At 42.5% G+C, this 24652-nt stretch overlaps 1 protein-coding gene across 1 annotated transcript; it reads right to left on the bottom strand.

Moving 5' to 3' along the window:
* Positions 1-7500: 7500 nt before the first annotated feature.
* NMI (N-myc and STAT interactor) lies at positions 7501-24649 on the bottom strand. The gene is made up of 10 exons (XM_006125638.5): positions 24343-24649; positions 20496-20546; positions 17286-17363; positions 16973-17131; positions 14225-14332; positions 12943-13105; positions 11675-11781; positions 11380-11569; positions 10232-10338; positions 7501-8349 (listed from the first exon to the last, which is right to left on the bottom strand). Exons 2-10 carry the CDS (start codon positions 20538-20540, stop codon positions 8149-8151), a joined length of 1158 nt encoding a protein of 385 aa, XP_006125700.1. The 5' UTR covers positions 20541-20546; positions 24343-24649; the 3' UTR covers positions 7501-8148.
* Between the last annotated feature and the right edge of the window lie 3 nt (positions 24650-24652).

The raw sequence follows: 24652 nt of genomic DNA on the forward strand, positions 1-24652 counted from the left end.
TCTTGGCATCTGGGAGATAACCCACAGTGCCCCAAAGTGACCACTCGGGCCAGCCTTTTCAATTCTGTTCTCTTCAAGTGCATAGGAGAAGACCCAAGGAAAGTCTGTGCGCCCTTTCAACTGCTTCTATTTAAAGGGCTCCCACTTTACTGGCAGCTGCCTGGGAGCCACAGGGGAAGCATGAGCCCTTTTGTTAGGATTGAAAGTTTTATTCTTTTTATATTTTTTATTTTAGGTATAGTAATGTAGCAATAATATAGCAATATAAGGCATACATATATATATTAACATATATTTAATATTTTACAAATCAAGTCCTTTCAGTTGAAGGTCTATTTTCTTTGTTCTGAAGTAGAAAAACAGTTCTGGGTATTTTGGCTGTGTTAATAAGATTAGAGGAATTCTTCAAATGTTGAAGGCCAAGCCTTAATTTAAAACTCTTTTGCTTTGCCATGCAGATCTGTAACCCCAGAGACTTATGTATGAAAGGAGTGTGAATGTGTTAAGATAAGATGCAAAGTTATATGGCTTTAGAACCAGATGGTCAAAGGAGGGGGTTGAGCGAGTGCCGGCGAAGGCCAGAGGACTAGACAACCTGACTGCAGAGGAGTCATCTATAACCATCAATGTGTACCCCCTACTCACAAGAAGATTGGGTAATTGGTAGATTGATGAGCCTTAGAGCGGAGCAAGCACCCCGAAAGGACAATTGATTACAGGATGAAGCTTCGAGAGATGTTTTGGGAACACTCACATCAAAAAAATAACATTCCAGTCACAAGCTGACAGAGTGGGATCCATGGATTTTAACAGAGAAGAAGGAATATATAAAGCAGGGTGCTTTGCTATGGAACTTTGGGTTCGTCTGCCATACTATCTGGAGAGGAGTATCGGATCGATCGACTGACAAGGCCCTGCTCCTCCCTGTTCTCAATCTACCTGGCCACTAGATTGACACAGATTCTGGACTGGTAACTATATCATCTGGCAGAACTGTGTATTCATGATGTTTTGTGTGTATGTGTGTGTTTGAAAAGCATATGCAACTGTTGTATTCTCAATAAATGCAGCATACTGCCTTTTCCCCCATAAAAGATCTCGGCTGTGTCTACACTAGGAAGTTATTCTGGAAAATCAGCCGCTTTTCCGGAAAAACTTGCCAGCTGTCTACACTGGCTGCTTGAATTTCCAGAAAAGCACTGACGATCTAATGTAAAATCATCAGTGCTTTTCCGGAAAAACTGTGCTACTCCCGTTCGGGCAAAAGTCTTTTTCTGGAAAACCGTTCCGGAAAAGGGCCAGTGTAGACAGCACAGTAGTGTTTTCCGCAAAAAAGCCCAGATCACAAAAATGACTATCGGGCTTTTTTGCGGAAAAGTGCGTCTAGATTGGCCACGGACGCTTTTCCAGAAAAAGTGCTTTTCCGGAAAAGCATCCTGCCAATCTAGACGTACTTTTCCGAAAATGCTTTTAACGGAAAACTTTTTTGTTAAGAGCATTTCCGGAAAATCATGCCAGTGTAGACATAGCCCTCGTGTGCTTCATTTAAGTATAACACTTTCACTTGTCTGTAAATCTACAGTGGCCTTCTGCCCAAGGCCACGCACCTTCTACTAGAGGCCTTGCCCTTTTGAAGCGACCTGTGACCACTTTGAAAATTTTGAAGTGGACCCCCCTTCAAAAAGTATTGCCCATCCTTGGCCTACACAGTAGGGGCTCCCCAGAACAGCTTTCTAACATGTCTGGAGATGGAGCAGGAATCCTCTCTGCACATCTCCATGAAGCTCTCATAGAGGTACTCTTTCATCCTTCTTCCAAGGTTTCTGGGGAGGCCTGCCTTGTTCCGTCCTCCATGGCAGGACTCTTTTCCATGCCATTCCATGGCATTATTGCAGCATAAGATCCAGGTTTCTGGCCACCTTGTGAGCCTCTTCTCCCAGGCACCATAAAATGCTGGAGAGAGGGAGAAAGCCTTCCACTCAACCCCCAGGGATGTCTCCCAGAGCTAAAGGCTATCATTCCAACACCTGAGATTTGCTGAACAGGGCGATTATAATATGCCACTTGCCCCGCCTCCCTTCCCCCTCAAAGCGCACCTTGAACTCCTTCTCTGTCTCTGTTTTCTTATATTCCCTAAATAAAAATACTGTTGAGAAATCATGAATGATCTTTATTGCTTGTGTTGCATAGGGATGGTAGGGCTTTACAGGGTTTTTAGGCCAGCACACTTAATGCAGGGGGCATCTCATTAAAAGCAACATATATGATTGTCATATCGCTGTCTGGCCATTCATGAAACTGGTTTTCAAAGCCTATGAGATTTGCAGTGTCCCTCTATGTGCTCTGCAAAATGCCCTGGCTGTTCATAATTAGTGATTAGATGATCTGCTTCAACCTCCTCAACCCTGGCATAAAATTTTCCCCCTCCATATTTGTGAAAATCTGGAGCACACAGCAGGCTGCCACAACAATGGGAATGTTGCTTTCACTGAGGTCTAAGCTAGTCAGACTGCACAATTTTCCCTTTTAACATTCAAAAGCACATTCTAAAAGTGCAGTCTGTACTTGCCCAGCCTGTAGTTGAACTGCTTCTTACTGGGGTCCAGGCCACCTGTGTAGAGCTTCATGAGCTATGAGAACAAGGGGTAGGTTGGCTGGATCACTATTAGCATTTCAATGCCTCTAATGGTAATTTTCTGGTCTTTGGAGAAAGTTCCATCTTGCAGCTTTCTGAAGAGACCCAAGTCCTAAAGATGTGTGCATCATGCACCTTTCCTGAGCATCCCACATTGATGTTGGTGAAATGTCCCTTATGATCCACCAGTGCCTACAGCACCATCAAGAAGTACCCTTTGTGTTTTATGTACTCTTTGGCAACATGGGCAGGTGCCAAGATAGAATGCACATCCCTATCTCTCACCCCATCACAGGGAACCCCCTTGCAGCAAAGCCATCCAATGTCCTGCACATTTCCCAGAGTCATTATCCTTTGTAGCACAAGAGTACTGATGGCCTTGGCTGTGTGGAAGGAAACCTGCTTCCACAGCTGCTTGGATCACAGCAGCCACCACTGTAGATTTACCCACTCCAAATTGATTGCCATCTGACCAGGAGCAGTCTGGCATTACAAGCTTCCCCAGGGTTATTGCCACTTGTTTCTCAAATGTCAGAGCAGATGTCATTCTGGTAGTGCTGCACTTCAGGGTGGTGGGGAAAGCAATTCACAAACTTCCATGAAAGTGGTGTTATGAATACAAAAACTTTACATCCACTGATAATGGATAACTGCATAACTATGCAATCCCACTAGTCTGTCTTGTGGCACCACAACTGGTGTTCCACTATATCAAAAGGATCAACTGCTGCCAGCATTGGCTGATTACTCTACTTGTTTAATAAAATTCTGTGTTCTAGCTTCCTCACATTCTTCCTTACTCCAGCGGCTCCTGACTAGGCTCTGGACGTACCGTAGCATAAGGTGCAATGTGTTTGCAGGGATTACCATAGCACTTTGTAGCTGAATGGGGTCCATGCTTACCCTGCTATGGCCTCTGCACAGATAACCGGGGGCGGGGGGAGGGAAAGGGAGCAGAAATTTTTTTTGCCATTGCTTTCAAGCAGTGGGCGGGGGGAGGAGGGGAGGTGATAAATGCATTGTAGGACACTGATTACATGTACCCAGAACCACCCACTGCACTGTCTTTGTCCCATCAGGCACTGGGAGCGTACCCCAGAATGCAAGAGGGTGGCAGGAACTATGGACAGCCACCCACAGTGCATAGCTGTCAAAGCAAAGTTGACGGTAGCCACCCCAGTAGAGACGCGTTATGTTGAACTATGTCAAACTTGTGCATGGTGGAGACACGCACCTTCGATTTTACGAAATCAGATGCGAAAAAAAATCAACCTTAATAAATTTGACCTAATCTCATAGTGCAGACAAGGCCTTAAAATAAAATCTTTAGCACTCAGGGTTTGCTACATGGAGAAATCCTTCAACAACAATTCTTCAATAGCAATTGTACATGAGTTCCTGGAGAAAATCCTGTTCTACACTCAAAATATTGTTGCTGTTTAGTTTAATCCACTGGTGCTTTTAATTCACATCCTAGTTTAGGTGACATCTACTCTACAGATAGGATCCACAGAGTGGAGATCGATACACTAGCAGTCAATTAAGCAGGTGTAGTGAAGATTGCTCTCCAATCAACCCATGTACTCACTTTACTCTTCTCATCCCGGGTAAAGTTGATGGAGCACAACTGCAATAATGTGACCTGAGGTAAGTCAACTCCAGCTACATTATTTATGTAACTGGACTTGTATAACTTAGGTCATCTTACTGCAACAGCCAAGACCTGCCCATATTTTGCTGTAGCTTCCATGTATAGACAAGCCTATAGGCACTATAATGATGGGTGCACTGGAAAAGCCCCCCATGGAAGGAGATTAAGGGCTTCCAAAGTGGCAGGACCTTTGGCAACTGCACATGAGATTTCTTGTAGATTCCTCCTCCTCTGTTCCTTTTATGGTATAGAATGACAAAACAATTTTTTAAAGAAATAAGACTGCATAGCTCTTATATAATGCTTTTCATCCATAGATCTCAAAGCTTCTTATATATATGCAACCACACTTAAGTTGCAGCCCTCGGCATGTGCTGTGAGTATCAGTGTGGCCCCCAGGGCTTCCAAAGTTGAGTAGCTCTGGGTTAAAGGATGCCTAGGGTGGCAGAAAAGATGGGTTCAGTTATATCTCAGCTCATCAGGTTACATTCCAAGCAATGACCATGGGTTATTTCTATTAGGAGTCCAGTAACAAGGGTGGTAATCTCTCATCTAATTGAGAGATCAAAATGTACTTTTTCTGAAAAGTCATGTTTTTTGTAAACAAAATTATTACTTTACACTTTTAAACTGGATAATCAATAAATTAAATATAAAACTGAGATTAACATATCTGTTAATATGTATTACTTAAGACCTTGATTTTTTTACTTTGAGTTATTTATCTGAATCTGTTCTCTAGCCCCACTATTAAACTTGTCAGAATTTCCATTTAAACCTTTATTTTACATACCATTTGATGAGTTAGGGTTTACATTGTTGATCTTCATACACTTTTTTGCAGTTTAGAGAATCTGCTGATGATATTAAGACATTTTAAAACTAATTGGAAAGTATATAATTCTCCCCCTTATTGCAGTTTCATATGTGTTTACATAAACATGAAAAGAATAAATAGTGTAATTAATGAAAGCTTTTTCCAAATAGAGGAGCTGTAATCATGCAACTTTCTTTCCTTTGTCCTAAGCAAAAGGAAAACAACTGACAGTACTTGATTGTTTTCTGTATACATAGCCTTAACAAAATGTGGTAGTAATCTAAATCTGACATTTTGTATAAAATAGCTACAGTCAGTCTGTATTTTTCAGTGTCTTCCTACATGAGCTATAATAAATCATGTTTGTATAGTAAGGTCATTCATATAAATGATATGCACATGAACCCCTCCCTCCCTGCTAAGTGACATTAGAAGATTTCTGCTGCCACATGGCAGACTACCAAATCACTTTCACCCCACAAGGGTGGAGTATGTAAAAGGCAGAGAGGCAAGAAAGCTGCTCTTGAGAAGAAAAGAGACTCCCTCCCTTTACAAGCCCATTTTGGTTCAAAGAACTCTTAATATAATTTGAGATGTGAATAAAGACAACAAATTCTGCCTTTTGTCTCTGGTACTGCCCCCGGTCCCTATATGCCTCTTTTCCAATTGGTCATATCCAGTCATATACTGCTGTCCTCTGAAAGAGGACTATGGCTGTGGTCACACACAATAAAATCTTCAGATAAGAGGTATGTAACCAGATGATTGCTCCGGAATACTTACAAAATAATCTCTTTTACAAAATTAAGAGACACCTGAGTTCTTAGATAGTATCTGTGTGCTTTTAAATTAGGCAAAATAATGAGTAGAATAGAGGAATAGCATAACTATAGATACAAATAGTCAAGAAAAAGACCTCTTATAAATAATACATCACCCTTAGAGAGAGACCTGATACCAACTCACTAAAACAGGGATGGGGAACCTTTTTTAGGTTGGGGGGCTACTAACCTATAGAAAAATCAGTCTAGGGCTGCACACACGTGAGAAGAAAAAAGAAAAACAAAAAAAAAATCCCACACCTCTTCACTGACTTGGCCTCCAATTAAGGAGAAAAAAAAAACCCTCACAAATGTGGCCCCCAATTGAGAAGCAGGGGGGAAAAAAAACCACTCCTCTCATTCCCCTCAAGGTCCCAGCCCTATGGCAGGGTGAGGGGCGAGGTGCTGCAGCTCAAGCCTTATCCCCAGCACTGAATTCTCTCTTCTGTGCGGCTAGGGTAGTAGATTTTGTGGGGCCCCCAGGTTCTGGGATGGAGCCAAAAATGAGGGGCTCAGTGTATGGGAGGGGCTGCTACGGGTAGAGGTTTGGGTTCTGGGTAGGGTGCAAGAGCGGGCTGGGCTGAGGGTGCAAGATCTGGACGGGAGGGATGGGGCAGGAATGGGCCATGGGGGAGATCTGAAAGGAAGGGAGTGTGCAGGAGCAGATAGGGGACTGGAGTCTCCACAGCAGGGGGCAGAGGATTGGAGCATGCACCCGGCGCAGCTGGGTGGGAGGCACAGGTACCTTTGTGCAGCTCTAAGCACTGAAAGGAAGCACTCCCTGCGGACACTGTTTCCTGCCACTCCCATGGACTGTGATTCCCAGTCCATGGGAGTGGCGGGGGGCAGTGACTGTGATTCCCAGTCCATGGGAGTGGCGGGGGGCAGTGACTGTGATTCCCAGTCCATGGGAGTGGCGGGGGGCAGTGACTGTGATTCCCAGTCCATGGGAGTGGCGGGGGGGGCAGTGCCTGCAGGGACCACTTCCCTGCAGCAGGCAGAGCCTGCTGGCTGCCTCCAGTTCATGGCTGGTCTTGATCAGGTCCATGAGGCTCAGGGCTCCCCCACAGCAGCAGTGAGCTGGTGCTTGTGTTCCAGCAATGGTGCCCCCACTGCAGGAGGGGAGGGGAGATCTGAGCCTTGCAGGCCAGATCAAGACAAGCCATGGTCCATAGGTCCCCTATCCCCTCCCCTCCTGCCCACTAAAGAGTTCAGTAGGTGTTGCCTTAGGTCCTGGAAGAGGTGCCAACAGCAGTACAGATTACCTCCAAGGCATTTGCTACCAGCTGTGAGCTGTTTCTTAAAGGCACAGCTTAGCTCAGTAAACAAGCCATTTTGCACTCTCCCCTTCTGATTGGCACACTGGAAAACCATGCATCATTGTTGTTATTTTGTATATATTCTGATGCAATCTTAGGAAACTACAGAATTTTCAGTTGCTTGCATTGTGGTATAGCACTCATACACCTAATCAAGATTTGAGTCCTACTTTAAAAAAAATCATATACATTTTGAAATCACTTTTGAATAGTTTGTAAAGCTTTCCTAATAAAAACCTCAACTAGGAAAAAAACTATCAAGTTTTGGAGTTTATTATCAATCTGAAACTCAGATCTGATTTGCGAGAAGCAACTTTCATCAAGTTTCAGGTGTTGCTGTGGGATTAGGGATTTGGCAGACCCACAGTTAGGCAAACTAAGATTTCAGATGAGCTTTTTTGCACCCAGATCTTTGTTTTGTGAAATTTGTTGAATTTTACAAGGAACCTCTACAAGCCAGAACAAAAGAGTTTCATATCACTGTGCTTGATACCATAAAAGTATGTCTACACAGACGTTAAGCACTTGAGGCTAGGCTGGGTCAACTGCCTCAGGCTGCAGGATTGTAAAATTGCAGTGAAGCTTTTCAGTCATTGGGGCCATCCCACCCTGCAGAGTCACAGGGCTCCAACCTGAGACTGAACATTTACACTGCAGTTTTACAGCCTTGCAGCCCAAGTCACGTGAGCTTGAATCAGTTGACCCAAGCCTGCTGCAGGTGTTTAAATGCTGTGTAGACCTACCCCTTGAGTCTCATCATTATGCAAAGGGAAGGAAAGGCAGTTCGTCTCTGCAAGTGTAAATTCTGAAGATTAAAAAGTACATATATTTAAAAAGACAAAGTGCAACATTCTTCCATCCAACTTTGCCACACTGGGCTAAGTGGAAGCTCCAGCCACAATATTTCATGCCACATTCTCCGTATCTTCTTCAAAGTAAGCTAGTTTGGTTCCTGTTGCTACATATTTGATGTTCTCAATTTCCCCACCATCATTGCTAGGCTTCTGAAAGTGAATTTCAATCATATCCTGTATGCTCTCCTCATCCTCCTCAACCTTGTGGGTTCCTGACAGCAGTATGGTCCTCTTGGAAATCCCAGAAAATACCTGGTGTTTGGGAGGAAAAAAAAACACATTACACTATGTCAGCTATTGTATGTTCAGTTTAAAGAGTTGGGAGATTGCACAGTTAAAGTATTAGTGTGCAGATATTGCTACAAGCTTCTCTCTCATTTTAGGATTTCTACTATAGTGTTGGTCTACTACTAAAATCAGTGGGACATTTGTATTTCAGGCTACTGACTTCAGCCGGAGCAGGATGTGGCCTCTTTAATGCATGTGTTCTAAACTCTTTATTGAAACATAGCGAGACAGGTTCTCAGCTGGTATAAATCAACATAACTCCATGTAAATCAGTGCCGATATACCAGTTCATACTCAACAAAGCTCTCTAGTCACTGATTTAGTTACACAAATGTATTTCTAGAGATGAAAGCTACAGTGACTATGGTTCGATAAACCCTCCATCACAGTAGCATGAGAATTTGGGAAACGAAGATGTAGACAGCAAATGCTTCTGGGAGGCTGACTGTGTTAAACAAATAAGTACTTCCTGGGTAGAAATAAGAGCATGGCCACTTTAGGGATGTAATATTGTTGTCGATTAACCAAAAAACAAAAAGCTTATAGGTTAATGCTATAGACTACATGCATTTCCCTCCCCCCACCCTTGCCAGTAAATTTTTTGCATGCTGGACAGCAGCCTGGCTCAGTTCTGGCTCCCGCTGGGTCCAGAACCTATCCCTGCTGTGACTCTGCATTTAAAGTCTATTAGGAGCCAGGTGAGCTGGCTCACTTCTGGCTCACACCAAGTCCAGGAGCTTAGGCCCCCCCTTTGGAGAGGGGCTGCTGCCTCTTCATCAGAGACAGCAGCACTGGGCAACGAGCAGCTGGCCCAGAAGGGGAGCTGATTTTTAAACTGGCTCCCTTCTTGGAACAACTTCTGCCTGGCACTCTGCACTACTGCCTCTGATACAGTGGCTGCTAGCACCACCTCTGGGGACTACAGAATAGTCAACTAACCAAAAAAATTCATGGTTATTCAACTAGTAAATTAACCAATATTTAATATTCCTAGGCCACATACACACCTGGTATGTGATTCCTTATTAACTTCACTACCAAGCCACACAATTCCACCTGCATATTTGCATCTGGGCTAAAGTGCACCAAGTACACACTGGAATTCATATGCAAATATGGACAGAGAAATCATTTCTGACCATGCAGATGGATGGATAAAACTTTTATGGAGAGAAAACCAGCTTACATTTATGTACTTAAACTGTGGGGATTTTCAGAGAGGATTTACTGTTTGTAAAAGCTTTTGTGGGTGCTTTTAGTAGTATTTAGAAATGTTGGTACTGGAATGTTGGTGTAATACACCTGGCCACAGAACAGGCAAACAGAGGTTTAATTAGTGCTAGATTTAGTGGTGCTTTTATTATAGGGACACTGATTAATCAATCGTGTGTAAAATTAGGAACAAATAAGACATAACACCTGATGGAACCTTATTTCTGCTCTGACTGTAGCATTGACACTATACATGGTTACTGCTGTAACATATGATCAAAAAGCATTTGCATGTAACTTCTGTGTGAATTACAACCCTCATATAGTAGGCCATAAGATATTCAGCAGGCTAAGAGCACATTCTGCAAGGAATGAGCGCGTTCCACAATCTGTAAAGCACACAGCTTGACAGGATTTCCTGGGCCCCAGAGAATCCCAAGGCCAGGATGGTAGATCTACAGCAATGTGAATTCACCAGCAAGTTCTTGTATATACCCATCTAAAATGAGGAACAATCAGCAGCTCTGAAAACTATAGCAGTTTTCCTGCCTCTCTTAATCTGAGGAGAGGATTCTGTTCACAAGCCACAGACTGTTTGCTGTTTTATGATGTAGCTTCAATAAGATCAGTTTACCTGAAATTTTTCCAAGTGCTTTTCTATGACTGGGGAAATAGTAAGCATAAAGCATTTTTCACTGATGCAGAAAGGATACGTTGTACGTCTCACAAAATTGTCAGCAACTAAAACAAATAATTCAAAAGTGGGAAATAGAATTAATACACTTTAAGGTATATTTTGTAAGCACATCAGAAACAAGATGAACCCTTTTAATATATAGTTAGAAACTAAATGCATTTTTTAAAAGTTTACTATTTACAAATTGGCATTCATGACAAAAGATATGCTAATTAACTGCCCCTAAAGTTTGTGGACCAAATCTACAGTTGATGTAAATGAAAGCAGATTCACTGATTTTAAGTGGAGTTGCACCCATTTACATGAGGTAGGAATACAGGCAACTTTCAATGGCATAACACAACAAGTATATTTTCGCTTTCCAGTAAAATGAAGCCCAGTAATGCAAAGGCAGAAGAATAAGTTTTGAATATTGCTACATAAGGGGTCAAATGTCAAAGCTTACAAGCTTTATATGAATTCACATTGATCCAAAGGCATGTGATTAAACACAGTTGGCTGTGTCTACACTGGCATGAATTTCCGGAAATGCTTAAAACGGAATACTATTCCGTTTTCAGTTTTTCCGGAAAAGGAACATCTACATTGGCAGGCTGCTTTTCCGGAAAAACCCTTTTTCCAGAAAAGCGTCTGTGGCCAATGTAGACGCGCTTTTCCGGAAAAGAGCCCCGATCACCATTTTCGCGATCGGGGCTTTTTTCCGGAAAAGACTACTGGGCTGTCTACACTGGCCCTTTTCCGGAACAGTGTTCCGGAATAAGGACTTATGCCCGAGTGGGAGCAGAATAGTTTTTCCGGAATAGCGGCTGATTTTGTACAGTAGAGCATCATTGCTTTTCTGGAAATTCAAGGGCCAGTGTAGACAGCTCGCAGCTTATTCTGGAAAAGCGGCTGATTTTTCGGAATAAGTGGCCCAGTGTAGACACAGCCAGTTGTGTTTAGACAACTATGGGGTTTGAGTCTTCTCATTTATAGTGAAATAGAAAAGGAAGAATTCAGCTGAAGTCTGTGTAGTTCTTGCAGTGGAAAAACAATATAGATGAGTGGCCCCATAACGTTAGCTAGCAGGATGTTACATAAAATACCTCCGGGTCCAAGGAATGTTATAATGGCAGTATGAGACTTTCTGTCGTAGCTCACATTTTTTACTTCTCCTCCCCCTTGTTTGGATTTGTAGAAATTCAGTTCTAACTTGTCTCTTATCCAGGCATCAGGTATTGGTTCATCTGGTATTTCAGAAACATTGATCTTCTCTCCCGAAATTGTTACGTGGAGCTAACAAAAAATAAATTTTATTTACTTTGTGTTTCGGTTTTTGAAGATAGAAGTGAACATATTCTTGAATTATCTCAAAAGTTTCCATAATGATTTGTCAATTACCTCAAATGTGACTCCCGTTTCTAATGTTATGGGCATTGCTTTCAAATCTATCTTTTCATCATCCAGGCTCACAGTATGTTTACCTCTTCTTATCAGTTTCTGGGCAACTGCAAGGGAAAATAAAAAGGTTTTCGGATAGTCTTACACTAATTAAAAATATTTCCTAGTGCACTTAGCCAAAAATCTTTTAGCATCACTAAAAGTGAAATAAATGGGAGTGAGAATCCGACAAGGCATATGTCTGCATCTAAGGCCATGTCTCCAGTAGGATATTATTTTGAAATAGTTATTTTGGGAGTTACTTCAAAATAAGTTATTTCAAAATAAGCTAATTCCCCAAGGAAAGCAGCCCCTTATTTCATAATAACGGGCTTGGTAGTATGGATGCTCTGCTTGAACAGCTGAATACTTTTTAAAAATCTCACTACTCTGTGTAATATGCCTCACTAGTAAAGTGTTTTATGATCAATATGAAAGATGTTATACCTATATACAATACTATGGCTAACTGGTACTAATAATTAGCTCTTAGCTGAAATCAAAATGTTTCTTATCAAATGAGGCAAGCTCTTGCTTTATGTTAAATGTTATTTACTAGCTTGCAAATAAACTGTTCTAATTTAAATCTGGATCAACTAAGTTTCCTGCATTTTAATGGACACAGCTACGTATAGAGGAGGCTGATATAGGGGAACAATGTCCTATATTAACTAGCATGCATTTACTAATATTGACTATAAGTCTGTATATTAATGTTGTAAAATGTAACACTGACGGATCCAAAGCCCACCAAAGTCTAGAGAAAGACTTGCATTGATATCTATGGGGTGTAGATCAGGCCTCATCCCTCTGTGACGTAGGATCTATATATTGAAGGTAGACTGTTGGTATTCAGTGAACACATCAGCGGAGTTTAACTGGACTAGAGCTGATGCTGACAATTCTGCCCTTACAGGGTACACTTGTTTAACTGTGCAACCATCAGAGTGAGTGCAGGCTTGAGCCCTGAACGCAGAGAAAGTGAGAGTTTTTAACTGACTATCTTATTATTCTCTTTAACTTTATTTGTGATACCATGAAAATGTTTGCCTTTAGGCTGAGAGCCAGATTCCCCTCCAGTCCCAGAAACTCACTGTAAGCAAGTTCCCCCTCCAGTCCCAGAAACCCAGACTAGTAACCCCTTTTGGTGATTAAAGAAATTGTTGTTGAACCCCATACTCCTCATTGTTAAAGTGAAACACATTACATATTTAAAATATGGACCATACCATCCTCCTCTTCAAAAGCGAGAAGAGCTTGTCTTTGCTGCAATCTGAATGGAATTTTTGCAGCTATGTGGAAAAGGCAGCACGTATTCAAAAATGCATCATCATTCTCAGCATTTTCCATCCCAGTAAACTTCATTTTCTTTTTAGGTATCACTCTTTTAATCTAATATTGTAGAACCAAGACAGGAAATGTCAAAGTTTAAATAATTTAATTAGCAACTGAAAAAATTTACATGAGCAGATATCACAAAACAGTTGATGGTTACCGTTTGTAGTGCTAAATTGACTTTGCTCTTTAGTAATAGGAGGCCTGCTAAAATTGCCTCATTTTTTCTAAATTAGCAAAATAAAGATGAATGTTAAAAGTGCTTCATAACATTTGCAGCAGTGTAGCCAAAAGATTCTGAACTCTCATCCATACTATGCCAATATAACTCCCTTGATTTAAATAATTTGTACTGCTAAAGTTAGATCAAAGTTGGGCTACATGCAATTTGGGAAAAATAGCTATAGCAAACATAACTTTTTTTTTCTATAATGGACAAATCTCCTTTCTGACAGAGACCAAATATGAACACACGAAAATTGTATACACTTTTTTCTTTTCTTCTAAACATGTCCTGATCTAGCAATTCAAGTTTCTTGTATCTTCCATTTTCACATGTCCATTTTTCCCCTCACTGTCAAATACATTTATTAACTTTGTGAGATAGAGAATGAGAAGGAAAAGCAATAGCTAAATTGCATACTGAAGTCAATGGAGCTACACAGATTTACAAAAGATGATAATCTGGCTCATAGGGCTCGTCTACACTGGCCCCTTTTCCGGAAGGGGCATGTAAATTTCACCAGTCGTCGTAGGGAAATCCGCGGGGGATTTAAATATCCCCCGCGGCATTTAAATAAAAATGTCCGCCGCTTTTTTCCGGCTTTTAAAAAAGCCGGAAAAGAGCGTCTACACTGGCCCCGATCCTCCGGAAAAAGTGCCCTTTTCCGGAGGGTCTTATTCCTACTTTGAAGGGCACTTTTTCCGGAGGATCGGGGCCAGTGTAGACGCTCTTTTCCGGCTTTTTTAAAAGCCGGAAAAAAGCGGCGGACATTTTTATTTAAATGCCGCGGGGGATATTTAAATCCCCAGCGGATTTCCCTACGACAACTGGTGAAATTTACATGCCCCTTCCGGAAAAGGGGCCAGTGTAGACGTAGCCATAGAGTTTAGAAATGAAGAAGTAAAATATGTCCATTTAAAAGCTGCATTATAAATATTTCAAATAACAATTACCCGAAACTCCTGTGAAAGCTTTAAACTCTTTGCTGCAAGGTCATCTTTGAGCTTCTGAATCTCTCTTTGCAGCTCAATATTTTGTTGCTTCACTACATTAAGATTTCTCTGCAGGTTACAAAAACAATTTAATAATGCATAACAACATGTAGAGTCAAAGTCTGGGCTACAGTAAAAAGCTGTAGATATGAGAAATCGGAAAATGAATTTGTTTTTAATCTTTTGCTAAAAATAACAAGCAATTAACTGTATGAATGTTACTGAGATAGTTTAAAGCAATGGTACAAATTACTTTCCAAGGAATACTCCATTCAATTTAAATAAGAAAAGTAAGATTTCAGAAACATTTATATACCACCATAAACTTAAGCTGCACTTTAATGTTAGGCCCTAAAATTTCATGTACAGAAATGGAATTTACACATGTGAACAGCCTTGCTCAGATATGTGAACAATTTTACACGTGAAATTAATTGTATGTATTATTCATGTGAAAGATGAGATCCTAGATAATCTGTATTCTCTACCCTGAAGTCCTTCCAAATAGAGGGCCAACTCCTGACCCACTCCATTCCCTTTATGCCACTCAAGGGCTACGTCTACACTGGCATGATTTTCCGGAAATGCTTTTAATGGAAAAGTTTTCCGTTAAAAGCATTTTCGGAAAAGCGTGTCTAGATTGGCAGGAAAAGCACTTTTTCTGGAAAAGCGTCCGTGGCCAATCTAGACACGCTTTTCCACAAAAAAGCCCCAATCGCCATTTTCGCGATCTGGGCTTTTTTGCGGAAAACAGTACTGTGCTGTCTACACTGGCCCTTTTGCGCAAAAGTCTTTCAGAAAAAGACTTTTGTCCGAATGGGAGCAGCATAGTATTTCCGGAAAATCACTGACGATCTTACATGAGATCGTCAGTGCTTTTCCGGAAATTCAAGCAGCCAGTGTAGACAGCTGGTAAGTTTTTCCGGAAAAGCATCTGCTTTTCCGGAAAAAGTGGCCAGTCTAGACACAGCCAAGAAGTATAAAAGAAGCAGAAACCAGCTGCATTTCCGCACAGCTGGGGACTTCCTAGGTGTAGAGAAATTATGTGTGTGTATATACAGCCAATGTAACCAACTTCCATGCGAGCTGTCCTGTGGTCCCCATCATAGGGAGCATATCAGGATTATTAAAGGGGCATGGAAGAAGTGATGAGTTCCAGCTATCCCAAATTAGTTGGTGACTCCCTCAGAGCTATTATCAGCTCATGGAATTTAGATCAGTTCCCAGATTGCTGGGGATGGTGAAAACAGACGTTATAGATTTAATGTAGAAATTATAGGGTAAGGGGTCTACGACCAGTGTTGTGCAAATCAGACGAGGTGATCATAATGGTACTTTCTGACTTTAAATCTACTTATCCTTGATCAGAGAGCCACAGTAGCTCTAGAGAACATTCCTAAGAGCAGAATGAGTACAGCAAAGGATGTGGGCTTCAGAGCCTGATTTTGCAAATGCTTGTGCATCTAAGTGACTTTACGCATGAATAATCCCATTGACTTTGGCTGGGAATACATACGCATATCAAGTTACTTACATGCGAATAGTGTTTTCAGGATTAGGCTCCAAATAAGATAAAACACAGAATGATGACAATGCAGAGAGGATATAGATTATTAATGAAAGAAATGATTGTTTGAAATGGTAGGTTTTAAGGAGGGACTGGAAAGAGGCAGAAGCTGTGGGATGAGGGGAGGGTGTTCCACGTGTGGCAATAAGTTAGAAGCATAAAGCTGAGAGTAGAAAAAAGACAAAGGGCACAGTGAAGTAAGAGGACTGACAGAAACATAAATAACAGAGATGTAGAATGTAGAGCCATAAACATGAAGACAGGGAGCTTGAATTTCATGTGTATGGCTAATTAAATTCTACTATGTTTGAAGTTCTCAGTAAACTAACATACTAGCAAAATAAATTAAATCCTTCAATTTATTGGCTTGAACATCATCTACTCAAAACCACTATTAAAATACCTTAGGATATTGAGGTAATAATCTCTTAGCTACAGCTCAGAGATGAAATCTAAAACTTTGTTTCAACTCTCTCTCTCTTCCCAATGAGCTAGGTCCCAGATAAGCCATAACTATCAGCCACTGACAGTCTAGGAAGAGTTCACTTCCTACAACTAGTGTTCCAAATGCCTAGATCAGATACCCAAGGACAATTACTAATTCTAAAAGGAAGCAGAGGATAACTTTGCCATCTTCGGTAAGTAAACTTTTGTGTCTTTGTGCAACTATGCTAGTTGCAAGCTTTTTCAAGTTGCAAGCTCTCTACAGTTATGTTGAAATCACTAATTCTCCCAGATACTGTACGCTTTTATAAGAAGTGTTATTAAAAAGTTAAAAAAGTGTTATTTTTGTAATTTGAAGTATCCAACTCAACCCAATGTGGACTTTAGCAAATTGTAACATTGTGAAGTCAATGGGAACTTTGGACCAGGTAAGGTTAATTTTATTAGTCATCACTTTCTACTTGTGACATAGAACATCTTAGCTTTGCCTGCATTCTTTCAAATAATCACAGCAAGATTTTTGTAATTGTGTAACTTCTGAATGTTTTTTATAAAGTGATATGCTAAATAGTTTGGTGCTATAAAATATAGATCTGATGGAGCTGTTTGCATTGAAAGGGAAAAGTATTACAACCTACTAGAAACACATCTACAGGTCATCTCCAAATATTAACCGCTATGGTAAATTCTCTTATTACCTCTTGATTTTCCTTGTTTATTATGCTTTCTTTACATAGCTCTTCTTCCGAATCCATTAGCTTTCTCAGCTCATCTTCTGCCTTCTTTCTCTCTTCATCAGCACTTAGTTTCAAAAGAAGGAGCTCATCTTTTTCTTTTTGAGCTTTTTCAAGTCTTTCCTTGATATTGAAAACAACAGTCACTTTAGTATGTTTTTACTAGAACAAACAAAACATTGTAAAATCAGTTTAAAAGCAATCTTTCGCCATTTTTTTTTCTTTTGGACACATCCATGGTGCTGACTTAAGTGAAAACTTCACAGTTCATACGCACCTTTGATTTTTCTAGTTCTTCTTTAAGATTGTTAACCTCATCTATCTGTGTGCCAGAATGGTTGGTATCTTTCATATTCTAGAAAGACAGGAATGCACAATACTATTTTTCACTCTATAATATCACCAGATGGGTCATGTTAGAAAGACTTAATTCACTTATTAAATCATTATCTGTCCAAATCATACCATTTGTGTTTAAACTATACTGAGTAAAATGAAAAGAATAACACTTTTTAAAAGTCTGAAATATTTTGCCACTGTAGTTATCAATGTAAATGATAGTCCAGTTCTTGACTGAGACCCTTTTGCTGCTTCTCAGCAAATCTAACAATCCAGATGGGTGATGGAGAGAAAAAGCTGATTAGGCAAATCTGATAGTCATGCAGTTTTTGAATTGGATATTCTCAGTATTTTCATGCAGGAGTATAACAGATGCTCTATAAACAATGAGTTTCTCAATTTTACTCTTTCACTTCCATAAGTCATGGGAGTTAGAACTCAAATGTGAAAATGTGGAATTACTAACTGTGGTTTGTAACTTATCTTTTAAACCATCTTCTGTAGCTAGAATATAACTAATTTGTTGGGGAAAAGTCAACATGGTTTCTGTAAAGGGAAATCATTCCTTACTAATCTACTAGAATTCTTTGAGGGAATCAACAAGCATGTAAACAAGGGGAATCCAATGGATAGAATCATAGAATACTAGGACTGGAAGGGACCTCGAGAGGTCATCGAGTCCAGTCCCCTGCCCTCATGGCAGGACCAAATACTGTCTAGACCATCCCTGATAGACATTTATCTAACCTACTCTTAAATATCTCCAGAGATGGGGATTCCACAACCTCCCTGGGCAATTTATTCCAGTGTTTGACAACCCTAACAGTTAGGAACTTTTTCCTAATGTCTAACCTAAATCTCCCTTGCTGCAGTTTAAGCCCATTGCTTCTTGTTCTATCCTCAGAGGCCAAGATGAACACGTTTTTTCCCTCCTCCTTATGACACCCTTTTAAGATATCTGAAAACTGCTATCATGTCCCCCCTCAATCTTCTCTTTTCTAAACTAAATAAACCCAGTTCCTTCAGCCTTCCCTCATAGGTCATATTCTCTAGACCTTTAATCATTCTCGTTGCTCTTCTCTGGACCCTTTCCAATTTTTCCACATCTTTCTTGAAATGCAGTGCCCAGAACTGGACACAATACTCCAATTGAGGCCTAACCAGTGCAGAGTAGAGCGGAGGAATGACTGCTTGTGTCTCTCTCACAACACACCTGTTAATACATCCTAAAATCATGTTTGCTTTCTTTGCAATAGCATCACACTGCTGACATATTTAACTTGTGGTCCACTATAACCCCTAGATCTCTTTCTGCCGTACTCCTTCCCAGACAGTCGCTTCCCATTCTGTATGTGTGAAACTGATTGTTCCTTCCTAAGTGGGGCACTTTGCATTTATCTTTATTAAACTTCATCCTATTTATCTCAGACCATTTCTCCAATTTGTCCAGGTCAGTTATCCTCCAGATTAGTCACAATCCCTCCCAGCTTGGTATCATCTGCAAACTTAATATGCGTACTTTCTATACCAATATCTAAATCGTTGATGAAGATATTGAACAGAGCCGGTCTCAAAACAGACCCCTGCGGAACCCCACTTGTTATGCCTTTCCAGCAGGATTGTGAACCATTAATAACTACTCTCTGAGTATGGTTATCCAGCCAGTTATGCACCCACCTTATAGTAGCCCCATCTAAGTTGTTTTTACCTAGTTTATTGATAAGAATATCATGCGAGACCGTATCAAACACCTTACTAAAGTCTAAGTATACCACATCCACTGCTTCTCCCTTATCCACAAAACTCGTTATCCTATTAAAGAAAGCTATCAGATTGATTTGACATGATTTGTTCTTTACAAATCCATGCTGGCTGTTCCCTATCACCTTGCCACTTTCCAAGTGTTTAAAGATGATTTCCTTAATTACTAGCTCCATTATCTTCCCTGGCACAGAAGTTAAACTAACTGGTCTGTAGTTTCCTGGGTTGTTCTTATTTCCCTTTTTATAGATGGGCACTATGTTTGCCCTTTTCCAGTCTTCTGGAATCTCTCCTGTCTCCCATGATTTTCCAAAGATGATAGCTAAGGGCTCAGATACCTCCTCTATTAGCTCCTTGAGTATTCTAGGATGCATTTCATCAGGCCCTTAACTGAGGCATCTAACTTTTCTAGGTGATTTTTAATTTCTTTTTTTATTTTACCTTCTAAAATTACCCCCTTTCCACTAGCATTCACTATGTTAGGCATTCCTATAGACTTCTCGGTAAAGACCAAAACAAAGAAGTCATTGAGCATCTCTGCCATTTCCAAGTTTCCTGTTATTGTTTCTCCCTCTTCACTGACCAGTGGGCCTACCCTCTCCTTGGTCTTCCTCTTGCTTCTAATGTATTTATAAAACATCTTCTTGTTTCCCTTTATTCCCGTAGCTAGTTTGAGCTCATTTTGTGCCTTTGCCTTTCTAATCTTGCCTCTGCATTCCTGTGCTGTTTGCCTATATTCATCCTTTGTAATTTGTCCTACTTTCCATTGTTTATATGACTCCTTTTTTATTTTTAGATCATTCAAGATCTCGTGGTTAAGCCAAAGCGGTCTTTTGCCATATTTTCTATCTTTCCGACACATCGGAATAGCTTGCTTTTGGGCCCTTAACAATGTCCCTTTGAAAAACTGCTAATGCACCTCAGTTGTTTTTCCTCTCAGTCTCGATTCCCATGGGACCTTACCTATCAGCTCTCTGAGCTTACCAAAATCCGCCTTCCAGAAATCCATTGTCTCTTTTGCTGTTCTCCCTTCTATCCTTCCTTAGATATGGATATAGTATACTTGGATTTCCAGAAAATCTTTGACAAGTCTCTTAAGTAGCCAAAGTCTCTTAAGTAAAATAAGTTGTCATGGAATTAATGGGAAGGTCTTCTCATGGACTGATAACTACTTAAAAGATAAGAAACAAAAATGGTCAATTTTCAGAATGGAGAGAGGTGACTAATGGGATGAGAAAAAGGAGATACAGGCTATAATTCAGACCTGTTCAGGAAAAACGATGCCTTTTACTGGAAAATATCTTTGAGCATCAGCTAAATATCTTCATTCCGAGATTTCCTTTACAAATACAGATTCTTACAGGATGGCACAACACAAAATACTTACAGTAGTATCATCTTTTAAGGAACATGGTTGACTTGTTAAATCCATTAAGCCCTGAGGAAACAGAATAACACACCACTTTCATATATAAAATATCCAGGATAATGTAATAATCTGAAACCAAGACATGCCAAGATTTGTACAGTGCACAACTTAAGGCTCTGATACTGAAAACAGTTAAACAAACGTTAATTTGTGCAGTATGGATAAAACTAAGATGTGCATAAATCTTTGCAGTACTGGGACTTAATCTGCACATCTCACGTGTACAGGCAGTCCCCGGGTTACGTACAAGATAGGGACTGTAGGTTTGTTCTTAAGTGAATCTGTATGTAAGTCGGAACTGGCATCCAGATTCAGCCACTGCTGAAACTGACCGCCAGTTCCGACTTACATACAGAATCAACTTAAGAACCCCAAGCGTCCCCAAGTCAGCTGCTGCTGAAACTGATCAGCAGCTGATTCCAAGAAGCCCGGGGCAGAGCAACTCTGCCTCGGGCTTCCTGTAGTCAGCACTGGTCAGTTTCAGCAGCAGCTGACTTGGGGACGCCTGGGGCAGAGCAGCTGGAGTGCTCCAGTAGCGCCCAGAGCGGCGCTGCGGGACCAACCGGCAGCACCCCAGCTGCTCTGCCACAGGCGTCCGGAGAAAAGCCTAGTCTGCTGGGGGGAGGGAGGCCGTACTAGCTGTGCCCCCCCCCACCCTAGCAGACCAGGAAGACGCGGGCGGTGGACCGAGACGAACCGCGGTCCCGCCACCTGGGTCCTCCGCGGCTTTGCTCCCCGTCTCCCTGGTCTGCTGGAGACCAGCAGACCAGGGAGACGGGGAGCAAAGCCTCTGAGGACGCCAGCAGCGGGACAGCCGCGGGGCATCTGGGCTGTCCCGCTGCCAGCTTCCTCGAGGCTTTGCAAAGCCGCGGGGGGGCTCGGGCAGCGGGGCAGCCCAGGCGCGCCTGGGCTGTCCCGCTGCCGGCTTCCCCGAGGCTTTGCAAAGCCGCGGAGGGGCTCAGGCAGCGGGGCAGCCCAGGCGCGCCTGGGCTGCCCCGCTGCCCAAGCCCCTCCGCGGCTTTGCTCCGCGTCTTCCTGGTCTGCAGACCAGGGAGACACAGAGAAAGCCCCGGAGTACACAGGCGGCAGGATCGCGAGGTCCCGCAGTCCGTGTCCTCCGGGGCAAGCCCCGTTCGTAACTGCGGATCCGACATAAGTCGGATCCGCGTAAGTCGGGGACTGCCTGTACACTGAAATCTGATTTAATCTTGAAGAAATTAATAAAACTTCAAACTAACTATTGGAAATTTGGTCCATGCATGGAATTCTTATTTGTATTACAGTAGCAATTAGGTGCCCCAATTAGGATCAGAATTCCACATAATACTTGCCACATAATACTGAATACAGGCATTTACATTGCCATATAAGCACAAAGATCCACCTCTGCGCATGTGATGTCAGGACAAGTTAAGGCAGGAGCTACAACATTTTTCAGAAATTGTCCCCTTATCTTTCAACACTTACGCACTTGTTCAATTTTATATATGTGAGTAATGCAGGATCAGGGTGGCATTATTTTTTACTCCTCGAGGGTAAACATTTATTCTGGCACAAATCAAACACAGTAACTTACACCTTCACTTCTACAGTATTGCCAACCCTAAATGTCCCAAAAATCAGAAGGCAGATTTTCAAAGTATGGGATTTTTTCCCCTAAAAATGGTTAGTTTTATGTGATCTCTGGCATTCAAGCATTTTCAAGCTTTTCTCTACAACAGAGGTTGACAATGTATGGCATGTATGCAATAAGTGGTACACAAGATGATTTTCAGTAGCACGCATGATGAGCGGGCTCCTCATCGCTCTCCCTGACCAGTTAACAGGAAGCCCAAGCTGGCTATCCTGTGTAACACCTCCCACAAGACTGGAGCGAGCACCAGCTTCCTGTGAGGAGGGGGAAAGCCCCAAGGCTCCACACAGGATCCAGCTTGCAGGGAAGTGCATGCATATTGCTCCTCCCCTCCCCAAAGCAACACACATGCTGCCTTATCCACCCTACCTTCCCAATGCTCTGGGGAGGCAGGACATGGGAGCTATGCAGCGTCCCCCTGCCTGGGAGTCCAGGGCAGGAGACCAAGCAGGGCGTGCACTGGAGATCCCATCCTACCCCCCGGGGAGAGTGGTGGCACGCCACTGGGGCATGCCACTTCTACACGGTTGCCAACCCCTGCTCTTTTGGGCATATCTGCAGAATGAATGACAAGTGAAAGGTTAAGACCCTGGTATTTGGCATAATGGATGGCCCGAATAGGAGAGGCAGACCCCACAGAGAATGGGTAGATGATATAGTAGATTGGTGCGGAGCGAATCTACAGAAACTAAGCCACTCCACACTGGACAGGGTAAGATGGAAGGAAATGGTGAGGAAGGCATAAGACATCAACGGGCATTGAGCCCATGGTTGTGATGATGATTATGAACCCCTGCTCTACAACCATGAGAGCTAAAAAGTTGCACTGCTTCTTCTGGTGGTACTTTGATGAAAGCCAATAGATACTCTTATGCAGTGCTTTTTTTGTTTTTAAAAAAAAGTGCTGGTACTCCAAAGCTGTGTCTACATTGGCATGATTTTGTGCCAAAGCGGCCACTTTTGCGCAAAAACATGCTGCCTGACTACACTAACTGCTAGTACTTGCACAAGAACACTGACGTTCTAATGTACAAAATCAGTGCTTCTTGTGCAAACACTTTGACGCTTCCGCTCAGGAATAAGCCCTCTTGTGCAACTGTTCTGGCACAAGAGGCCAGTGTAGACAGGCAACATTAATTTTTTGCGCAAAAAACCCCGATGGCTAAAATGGCCATTGGAGCTTTCTTGCGCCAGAGAGCGTCTACACTGGCACAGATGCTTTTGCGCAAAAGCACATCTCTTGCGCATAGGCACATGCCAGTGTAGACACTCTCTTGCGCAAATACTTTAATGCAAAAACTCTTGCGTTAAAAGTATTTGCGTAAAATCTTGCCAATATGGACATAGCTCAAGAGAAAAGTTGTTGAGCTCTGACTGGAGGTGCTGGTACTGTGTACCGGGCAGTACCATCACAAAAAAAGCACTGCTCTTATACATTTTTCTCTAGTTGGGAAGGAGGCCTTAAAGTAAAATATCAACTTTTGCATGCCTGGCAATAAAATCACAAGTTAGCACCACTACTTCTGCTTGGAAAGCACTGTGAATGCCATTTAAAAAAAAATAATGTTATCCTCACAAAAATCTACTCTATATGTAATACAACATACAAAATAATTGTCAAGCACACAAACAAAGTAGTTTATATTGAAGAAAACGGGTATTTGCACTTTACAAAACAGTAAACTCTATATAGCAAAACAAAACGCTGCCTAAATGGCCATTTATCCCAAGGGCAAATGATTCCTGTTACTCCTAACTCTTGAAAACCTTGGTGCCCGAGGTCGGTAGAGAGCTGCTCCCTTACACGCCTGTGCTACCGGCGATCATTTAGCATCGCTTGTGTTCTGTGCACTGTACATAACCAAGAGGTGGGGTTTTTAAGAGACATCACACCCAGCGCTCGGCCTGCTCAGGACGCCAGCGTCAAGTTGGCACTCGTGTCCTTCCCGGCCCTAAGCGCCGGTGCAGGGACTCTACAGCGGCCCGTGAAGACCCAGCTCTTTAAAGAACCCCCCATACAACGAGGCAGGCGCTGCCCGCTTTGCAGGGGCCGGCAAAGCCGACCCGCCCGGGCCCGGCTCCCATCGCTCACTATCAGTTTCGTTTCAGGAGCAGGGGGGCGGCTACGGCGCGGAGCAGCGAGCCCACCCTGCAGAACGAGGCTGCACTTACAGGGGCAGGGGCCGGCGGCGAGGCCAGCGCTGCTGGGTGTGGGTCGGGTCCCCCGGCGCACTGTAGCCCCCGAGCCGGTGGAGTCGCCAGCGGGCAGGCAGCAGCACTAGCGACCGCAGCTGGGCTCCAGTGCCTGGCAATCACGTGGCGGGGGAGGCAGCCCAGCCTGAGCGCGCCACCGGGCGGGGCTCTCCGCCGTCAGCTTCCCCCGCCCGTGGGCGGTGGCTTCCCTCCCCCGGCCCGCTGGGAGCTCCGCTCTCCGCCCAGCTGCAGGGAGCCTCGCCCGGCGCGCTGCCTCGGGAACACAGCC

This window comes from Pelodiscus sinensis, chromosome 7, assembly GCF_052426305.1.
Source record: "Pelodiscus sinensis isolate ZL-2025 chromosome 7, ASM5242630v1, whole genome shotgun sequence".
Lineage (NCBI taxonomy): Eukaryota > Metazoa > Chordata > Testudines > Trionychidae > Pelodiscus > Pelodiscus sinensis.

What these genes read in the sequence shown, in the direction of transcription:
- NMI (XM_006125638.5), bottom strand. Translation starts at nt 20,540, where the DNA reads ATGGATTTAACAAGTCAACCATGTTCCTTAAAAGATGATACTACT. An exon ending in CGCTTTTGAAGAGGAGGATG is followed by an intron (nt 11,782 to 12,942) that starts GTATGGTCCATA and finishes TTTCCCTTGCAG; the next exon opens with TTGCCCAGAAACTGATAAGA. An exon ending in AGCACTTGGAAAAATTTCAG is followed by an intron (nt 8,350 to 10,231) that starts GTAAACTGATCT and finishes CCCAAACACCAG; the next exon opens with GTATTTTCTGGGATTTCCAA.